Here is a 10,104-nt window from a genome sequence, read left to right as displayed (position 1 = left end):
AAAAACGTGACCAAAAATGTTGAGGTGAATCACATGCTATTACCGCCGAGCCACAGGTGTTTTAGCACTTCTTACATCCCTACACCCTTCAGAAAAAATGTATGCAATGGGTTCATAATTTGTTTGCACCTTTATTACTTTTTTGAGTGTTCTTTAAATGTACCATTATAATGCCCACATAATGCAATATACCTGTATTACTGGAGCTCTTCATAGCAGTAGACATGCTGTGTGCACCTAAGAAAAATGTTCATTGACACACAAATCATAACGCTGCAGAAATGCGGAAAATTTTTATTAGAACAAAACACATCCACAACACAAAGCATAAGAAGCTTCTCCAATGAATTCCTTACTGCCATCCAAGGAACACTAAAATTTCAAGGTAAAACTGCACCATACCTGCTTTTATTGGTTTTATGATGCTGCAAGAATAAGATTCCACTGCACTTACTCTACCTCCCAATTTTTTCAGAGAAAACAGACTGAAAAATTCATGCTTGTTCAGCCTTATAAACCAGCCTGAAGAAGGCCTGGACTGAGACACTAACTCCCAGGAAGAAGCAAACTTAAGGCAGCTTATGCTGAACATCCATATTCCTGACATTATGGCAGCTGTGAAGTGAGCTGCAGTGGTGAGCTTGCTGAGTAGTCATCCTCCCTTGACGAACAGGTTCTCAGCCACCTCAGGATTTTCTTTGGAGAGCAGCATACATGGTGCGAGTCTGCATTTTACACAAAAACAGTAAATTTTTTTTTATCAGTTTACACTGCTCAATCATCCTTATAAATGCCAACATACTGCTCATTAACGATGTGTTTTATTACGCATGCTAGCGCTAACAGAAAGAAGAAAATCTGCCCATGTGGTGAGCAAGCGCCAGCTGTTATTTTTTGAACCATTGAAAAGAGCCCACTGTGGTTTAAAAAAAATAGCTCTAAACGACATTATACAAACAATGTTTTAGCTAAAAAGCTACCTGTTATGAAATGGAATGAAGGTGGTCAGGCCATGCAATTAATTCTGTACGAACTGCTACAAGCTAGTGCAAACTACTGGCCTGCCTGGTAAGTAAACTGATTATAAATGGCACAAAACACGACAATAAAGATGCAAATAGCACACTTCAAAATGCTTTAAAATAAACCCAACGACAAGTCATGTGCAACATTCACTGTGACAGCAGAAAGCATAGTATCTGATGAAAGTCAGCGACACAACCCCTTCCATGAGAGTGGTCGGCTGCAACTAACACAAAGCATGAATTCATCATTATACCAAGCATGTGGCATCTTGAAAGGCAGGCCACAGTGCTAAGTTAACATATACCCCATGTCTGCGGCCAGTAAACTCAAAAAGTCATCAAGAAAAATTTGCATTAGGTTACTAAACTACTTCAAGGAAAGGAGCTGGGCCAGTCGATGCATGATTCTTGGCAAAACCATGTAGGATAACAGGACACAGACAAGAAGACACAGGTGCAGCGCTGACTAACAACTGAGGAATTTATTGCTAATACAGGAAGCATCATTCAAAATGCAAAGAAAGTCATAGAATCGTCATTTCGTCACATCTGTCGTGATTATTTATCCAGATGGTCAATTTCATTTTTTGTTAGCGTTGGCGATGATGTGCTTAAGCAGGTTGAACAATTGTTATGTACCATGCACGTCTCTTATATTTTCTCAGAATTTTACTTCCTTTCTCGAAAGTGTGGGATACACTCACAGTCCGACACGTGTCTCGCTAGCTTGCTACCATATCCTGTCTCAGTATTGCCGACATGTTCCATTAGACAAATGTTGACACGCTGGCCTTATTTCCCAACATATGTCGATCTGCATAATGGAGGGATCTTGTAAACTAAGCCACTGTCTCTGGACTGCTTTTGAAGCAGCTTTGCTTGGTGCGTTGCATACTACATTCAGCTACTTTCTGCAAAGAAGCAAATGAAGCCACTGCAAAAGAACTTCCGCAAGCTGCAAAAGAAGGTCAAGCGTCAAATAGTGAAGAATGAAAGCTAAAAACTTGTGTGAAGCCAACAACTTGATCAAATTAGTGCTGGCTGTGAAGAAGAGTGAGGGGTTATGTCTGAATGCCTTCTTTATGCCAAAAACATGCAACGACAACTGGCCTTTCAGAGTAATTGTCTCTAAACAAGGATCGTGGCAGCAACCCTTAGGGCAGTACCTGCAAGAATTGCTCTCCTTAACAGCTGTCCAGAAGGAGTGTCTTCTCATTGTCATCAAGGACTTATGTTACACGCTGCCACATACCACCTTGTTTGAGATGGTAAGAGAAGGCATTGATTCAGTGGGAGCAGCATAATTCCAGAACCAATGCAGAATTAGAGTGAAAAGGAGTACGCACCAGTTCCTGCGTTGCACCAATTCTCATTGATCTTCTGCTAGCCCGTCAAGATAGCCAACTAAAAGAAGCTTTGCGTGGCATCAATTTGATAATGACCTTCCGATTTGTGGACGACTTTCTAGTAATCAACAAACTTCATAAACAATGGCAACACAAGGGCATTGTTGACATATTCAAGACCTTCTCCAAAGTTCTTGCCAACTTTGAGCTGACCAAAGTAATGCCACTGGAGGTACAGCTTCTCGATCTATGGCTGTACATCAGAGAGGCCCATATGTGCTGGTGTTATGCCCCACGGTTGAAAAAAAAGACTGTTGCTACTGGCGCACTAAAAAATGTCTTAAAAAGAACGGCCGGAAAGCGTTGAGGCCTAACTGACAGGGTTACCTGAAGCTGGTTTCCCGGATGACCTCATCTGCAGCCTTGGCTTCAAGATAATGAAAGAAATTTGCCGATCTACCCCAACGAGACTTCAGAAGAAAGAACGGAAGTTAGCTGTCACGGCATATGTGCTTGGTATCAGCCATGCGCCAAAGAAAGTGGTCGGGAGGGCTGGTGTGAACTTAGTATGCAACGCGCCTAAGTCACTGTCGCATGCTATGGATTTGACTGTTTGCTTTCTCTTATAACAGGCTGTCTTTGAAGCAACCCTTGCCAGGCGCGTTGCATATTAAGTTCACACCAGCCCGCCTGACCACTTTCTTTAGCACGTGGCTGATACAATGCACCTACGACCTTAATCACCGTGACGCCGACTGTCCTCCCAGCTGTTTGAGTTGAGTTGTGGTATGCTACAGGCGGAATTAGCCTTGCTTATTCTGCCAGCAATTGCTCCACCATCCTCCCGGCTCCCTCGTACTCCTCTGGCTTCCTGCGCGCCGTGTGGGCCTGTGTGAGAAGCTGCTGCCTCATTACGTGGGTCCTTATACCACGTCTTCTCTTCAGGCAACCGAGCAATGTGACCTACAAAACCACATCCTTCCACCCTCCCATTCCTCCCGCGGCCCCCTCCACAAAGCTCGTGCACGTCGCCTGTCTTAAGCCCTACCATTCAAACCCACCACCTTAGGGCGCCCAGGGACTGTGCTTCCTTCCGCGACGCAGACGGGGTAGTTTTACGGTGCATAGTCGCAAGGCGAAGGGGATGTTTTGATGCTGGGCAGTTGACGACGATGAGGATGCTGCAGCTAGTGCTTGGGGCGACTTGGTTTGGTGTGCCTTCTGATTGTGCCCTGTCGCGTCTCCTGCAGAGCTAAACCCCATAATAATATGCCTTGACAGCTATGTTCCGTTCTTTCTGAAGTATTGTTGAGGTAGATTGGCAAATTTCTTTATCTTGAAGTCAAGGCTGCAGATGAGGTCATCTGGGAAATTAGCTTCAGGTAACCATGTCAGTTGGGCCTCCACGCATTCCTGCTGGAGATCAATATACGACCTGTTTAGGATATTTTTCAGTGTGCCAGTAGCAACAGCCTTTTTTTCGATCTTAGGACGTAACGCCAGCCCACATGGGTCTCTCCAATGTACAGCCATAGATAGAGAAGCTGTACCTCCAGTGACATTTCTTTGGTCAGCTCAAAGTTGGCAAGAACTTTGGAGAAGGTCTTGAAGATGTCAACAATGCCCTTGCGTTACCCTTGGTTATGAAGCTTGTGGATTACTAGGAAGTCGTAATTGGTGCTGTGCAAAGCTTTTTAATAGTTGGCTATCTTGACAGGCTAGCAGGACAATGAGAATTAGTGCAACACAGGAACTGGCACATACACCCTGCCACTTTATGTACAGATCATTAAACTTTACATAGGTAGAACTGAAGTAGATGGTTAGCAACTCAAGGAATCTGTCCGCATTAATTCTGCATTGGTTCTGGAATCGTACTGCTCTCATTGAATCAATGTATTCTCTTACCGTCTCAACCCAGGCGGTCTTTAGCAGCGTGTAATGTAAGTCCTTGATGACAACGAGAAGACACTCCTTCTGGACAGCTGTTCCAGAGGAATGCAGACACTTCTGGTTTCTTTACCAGGAAGAGGTCTTCCATGGTGAACGAGGAGAGCAATTCGTGCAGATACTGCCCCAAGGGTTGCTTACTTGATCCTTGTTCAGAGACAATTACTCTGAAAGGCCAGTTATCGTGGGGTGCTTTTACCATACAGAAGGCATTCAGGGATAGGCCCTCACTCTTCTTCACTGCCAGCACTAATTTGGTCAAGTTGTTGGCTTCACACAAGTTTTTGGGCTTTGTTCTTCACTGTTTGGTGCTTGACCTTCTTTTGCAGCTTGCTGAAGTTCTTTGCGATGGCTTCATTTGCTTTTTCACAGAAAGTAGCTGAACGTAGTATGCAACGCGCCCAGCAAAGGTGCTTCAAAAACAGTGCAGCACACGATGAAGCACCGAGACAAATTCACAGCATGCAACAGTGGTTTAGTTTACAAGATCCCTCTCTCATGCGGAGCGTCATAATTGGGAAATGAGGTCAGCTTGACAACAATCGTCTAATGGAACATGTCGGCAATACTGAGACAGGATATGGTAGCAAGCTAGCGAGACACATGTCGGACTGTGAGTGCATCCCACTTTCTACGATGTAAAATTCTAAGGAAATATAATCGACAGCTCATGGGTGAGATATACGAGACCTGCATGGTACATAAGAATTGTTCAACTTGCGTAAGCACACCATCACTAATGCTAACGAAAAAATAAATAGACTATCTGGATAAATAATCACGACAGATGTGACCAAAATGATTCCATGACTTTCCTTCTCTGTATTTTGGATGACGCTTCCCGTATTTATTATGAGGAAAGCCATAAATTCCGGAGTTAGTGAGCGCTGTATTTGTGCCTTCCTGTCAGTGTCCTGTTACCCAGCACGCTGCTTTGCCTAGACTATTATACCGTATAGACTCATGTAATGGCCGCACCCCTAACTTTTAAAAAAATTGCAGAAAAAAATATATTTAAAAATTACCCGAGTAAAAGCCGCACCAATAATTTCAGGAAGTTGGGCAATGCCATCTACTGTGTGGTGCAAGAAATCCCAAACATTTTGTGGTTTCTGCTGCCAGGTGGAGCGCAAAAATCAAGCGGTGCAGAGTTACTGTATATGCTACCAAAGGTACAGTAACTCTAAAGCGCTGCGCACGTCGGGTACAGCCAAGGCCTATTTCATTTCATTTATTGGTTTTGTTTGACCAGTACAGAAACTGCAAACAGGGGAGGGCAAGCTAAAGGCGCCTAGTCGCGCCTGACAGAGGCCTGCCCTCCCCATGTAAAAAAAAAAAGTGGCACTTGGCAATGGTACAAAATTTCCATAAGTAACAGAAACTAGAAAAGCAGCGGATATATTGACAACGAAACAGAGATCAGTCATGCATAGGGCTAAGCACAACAAAACTAAGAGCAAAACATAACAAAGACAAAAACTGATTAGATAAAAACACACCACAACTAGCTATAACAAAAATATTCATGAACAGTTTTCCTGAATCTGACCTCGGACATATTTTGTAGTGACAATTCTGTTAAGTATGGATAGGTGTTTAATGTATGAGGAATTATGTGAGTTAGTTTATGGAACCCATAGTTTGTACGGGATTTGGATGCATGGTATTGAGGGTGCCTAAGACTGTATGCTATTTGGGCAATTAAATATGTGCTCTCAAAAGTCTGCCAGTTTCCTTTCATAAGGGTTCTGGTGTAAAAAGCAAGCTTCTTGCAGTAAGCGGCTGTGATGGTAAGCAGTCTATGGTTGGGAAAGGAAAGACGCGTGCTCTCACTGTAATGTAAATTATCAATCGCTCGTACAGCTCTTTTTTGTAGTCATTACTTTCACAAAATTGGTTGAGGTAGTCGTTCCCCAGATCAACAAACAATATTGTACATGAAAAAAGGCTAGAGAGAAATAAATTTGTAGTTTGAATTTTCGAGGCAGTATTGTGCGAAATTTATTTAAGATACCAACAGAGCGAGCCATTTTAGTGCAGACGTAGTTTACATGTTCTGTCCAGAGTAAATGTTCTTCAAAAATGACTCCAAGGAACATTGTAGAGCTGACACGAGTTATCGGAGCTTGTTCGAAATGAATTTGGAAGTTGTTCGGAACTTCCTTATTTTTGGCTTTGAACAGTATGTACTTTGTTTTCCTGACATTGTGTTCTAACCTATTTGATTTTGACCAAACAGACAATTGGGATAACCAACTATTGGAGGCTGCTTGCAAAATATTACTATCTTGTCCTGAAAAAAATATGTTAATATCGTCTGCATAGATTATAATGTTGTCTGCTGGACGAAGGATGACAATATCATTAATATATAATAAGAACAACGTTGGTCCTAGAACGGAGCCCTGTGGCACACCAGACGCAATCTGACCGATCCCAGATGAAATACTGTTAATGATAGTTGTTTGAGATCGGTTGTCAAGGTAGCTAGCAAATAAGGTTAAAGGAACGCCGCGTATTCCATAACACTGCATCTTTTCAAGCAATATCTTATGGTTGACCGAGTCAAACACTTTCCTCATATCACGGAATATGCCAACTGTTAACACTTTATTTTCTATGTTTTCTATTAAGCTTTTCTTTGATTTCCAGTAAGGCGGCCTCAGTTGTTTTGTTTTTTTTGAAATCCGTACTGTTGCTTGGAGATGACATGGTTTTTGTCGAGATATTGAGAAAGACGTGTGTTGATTGCAAGTTCCACAATCTTAGAGAAAACTGAAAGAATGGAGATCGGCCGATAATTATTTAAATCATTAATGCCACCCCCTTTATGAATGGCAGTGACATGAGCTATTTTCAACTGCTGTGGAAATGTGCCTGTCGAGAACATTAGGTTGACTATATGTGCTAATGGTATCGCAATGACATCTGCTACTTTCTTGATCGGGACTGGAGCTATGCCATCGACACCTGGAGCACTATTACTGTGTAAGGAGTGAATAATGGTAATTATTTCTGAGTCAGTGCATGGTAACAAAAACATGGAATTACTTTGTTTACTGGTTATATACACTGAGGCATCTTGATGTGGATCATCAGTTGATTTTGGCGGAAAGACAGATAAGAAATGCCTATTAAATTAATTCGCTAGGTCAGCGCCATCATAGTTTGCACCATGAATGTGGAGTGAGACGGGTGCGTTGGTTCTGTTTTTACCTAGAAGATCGCTAAGTGTGTTCCATGTTCCCTTCGAGCCATCAGACATGAAGAACTTCCTCACGTAATAATCACTTCTTGCTTTTTTAATGTGAGCGCCTAACTTATTGCGGAACGTTTTGAATTGACGAAGAATGCCAGTGTCTTTTGTTCTCACAAAACGAGAAAAAAGTCTGTTCTTTCCCTGTATGCGGTCATATAGTTGTTTTGAAATCCACGGCTTCCTTGATTTTCTACGAGTTCTGTGCATAGCTTGTGGAAATGCAGTATTATAGTGTTCCTGAATAGTAGATATAAAATTTGTGTACGATTGGCATGCATCCTCCTGTCTTAAAATATTACTCCAATCTGTGCTAGCACAAAGATGTCGAAAGTCTGATAAGCTGTTTTCATCAATTCTTCTAAATGTAGAAGTTTCTGGTTTACACCTGTGTTGTTTTGAATGAATCGGAAATGTACAGAATATAGGCATATGGTCACTAATGCTTAATGTTAAAACGCCAGCCGGGACATCACTAGTGCAAACATTTGTAAAACACACATCAGTAAGTGTTTCAGAGTTGTCAGTAACTCTCGTTGGTGAGGAAATTAAGTTCACAAATCCACAGCTGTTGTACAGATCTGGCAAATTTCTTGAAAGACGTTTGACCCAGAATATCAACAATTATATCACCAAGAAAAACCACTTCACAATTATTGAGAGAGACATATTCCAAAGTTTTTTCAACAAAGTTACAAAACGCAGATACCGAACCTGAAGGCAGCCTGTATATACCTAAAACAACAATTTTTCCGCAGCACAAAGACAAAGCTTCTACATCTTCATTCATTTCACAGCATTCAGGTAAACAGTGATAGCCGATTTCATTCCTCAAATATATTGATAAGCCTCCTCCTCTTTTCTGTTGTCACTCCAAAGATACGCATTTATAATTATCAATGTTAGGAGCATCACTATCATTGCTAAACCAGGTTTCAGAAAATACTAATCCATCCAACTTTAACCTCATAACCTCAGAGTTGACAGCAACACAACCACTTCATCTATTTTGTTTTGCAGGCTTCAGGCATTTAAATGAAAAAAAACAGAGAATTGTTGAGAGACTTTCCAAAATTCAGCATGTACTTATTGAAAGAATCAATATCAAAGTAGGTCATAATAGGTTATTTTTTTTTCCCACAGAAGATCGGCGCGCATGAAAAACCTAACGCTACCGAATATTTACCAAGTCGTCTTTGCAAGCAATGCAAATTGCATTCTCTCCGGCTCTTTTCCTGACAAATATTTTGCCACTTCTCTGCCAGGTATACTGGTAGCCACACTGCATTGCCTTTGAATGTGCCAGCCACAAGAGTCGCCTGTTGAAGGCTGTCAGGTTATTAAAAAGGCATATGTCTGATTGCTTAGCTTTCAGATCCTTTACTTTTGCTAGCCATTGATCTTTTGTTTTCCGGCTGACAAAGCGGATTAGCATAGGAGGTGTTTTGTTCTCATTTTTTTTGTGAGGAAGCCTGTGCACACCTTTAATGTCACTCTCAGTGACCGGTGCAAGGCTCAAAGACAATGCAAGGTCGTTCACAACAGCTAACACGTTTTCATTCTCAGTGTATTTCAGACCATGGATCTCAAGATTCTGGCATCGTCCATACTGTTCAAGGTTGTTTATTTGCCTTTTCAATCGACCCACCTCAGCCTCAGATACCACCGATTCTACGACTTCAAGCCGTTTGTTCAGATTTTGTATTTCCGTATCGTGTCGTTTTTGCGTTTCTAGAAGCTCGTCATACTTGGCTGACATCATCTGCACTGACTGTTCAAGACTTTCTATAACTTCTTTCAAGCTACTTAGAGCGTCGACTTTCTTTTTCATCTGCAAGAGAACAGTTAACTTGGCATTGATTTGCGATAGTTCAGCCGTGTGCTCACATGCCTGTTCACTTTTCGACTTTTCATTCGACTTTCCCCCTCTGGTTCTAGCAAGTATGCAAGTCGGACACTTCCATGTCGTCTTGGAGGCTTTCCCCTTTGTACTTTTACAGAACCTCCAGAACAGTTTCCACTGTGGTAACTGCAACTGCATTCGTCACAAGTGATACACTCGTCGCCATCATCAAGGTTCTCTTTACATGCAATACAAATAGTATTCTCCGGCATTGCTCGGGACTACAGCAACGGATAAAGTACTATGCGCAACGGAGTAAGGTGACACTCGCACTACAGTATCATGGCAGTGGCAGCAGCAGCAGATACGAAAAACTACAGGTAGCCTTAACAGTGGTAAGTATGAATGCCCACCAACCTGTAAAGTAGATGAGCTCGATCACGGAATGTCTGTACGCCGCCGCTGCCACTGCCGAAGTGACTGCAGTGCACTGGAAAACGAACGCCCCCCTGATGTAGCCGATAAACAGCAGACGAAGCTCAAGTCAGTGAAGACAGATGGCAGCAGGGGAGAATCTGGCCAGCACTTGAAATACGGTTGCTCTGAATGCTTGGAACAGCGATGTAGCCGATGAGTATGCTCCGCGGTCGTTTCCAAAGCTCGGGCAGCACTCCTGTAAAGTAG

General features: G+C 42.4%; 1 protein-coding gene across 1 annotated transcript in view; it reads right to left on the bottom strand.

Moving 5' to 3' along the window:
• Nucleotides 1–274: 274 nt before the first annotated feature.
• Nucleotides 275–10,104, bottom strand: part of LOC149356375 (uncharacterized) — a 41,698-nt gene continuing 31,868 nt past the window's right edge. Inside the window, exons 9-10 of the mRNA XM_089584175.1 lie at nt 9,838–10,093; nt 275–725 (exon numbers count right to left, since the gene is read on the bottom strand). Of these exons, the coding sequence (XP_089440301.1) occupies nt 9,859–10,093 (235 nt within the window). The 3' untranslated portion in view covers nt 275–725; nt 9,838–9,858. The remainder of the gene's footprint in view (nt 726–9,837; nt 10,094–10,104) is intronic.

Source organism: Amblyomma mixtum, chromosome 3 (assembly GCF_055824585.1).
Source record: "Amblyomma mixtum isolate Tamu chromosome 3, ASM5582458v1, whole genome shotgun sequence".
Lineage (NCBI taxonomy): Eukaryota > Metazoa > Arthropoda > Arachnida > Ixodida > Ixodidae > Amblyomma > Amblyomma mixtum.
The sequence above is the reverse complement of the archived record's forward strand: the minus strand, read 5'-3'. Positions and strand labels throughout refer to the sequence as shown.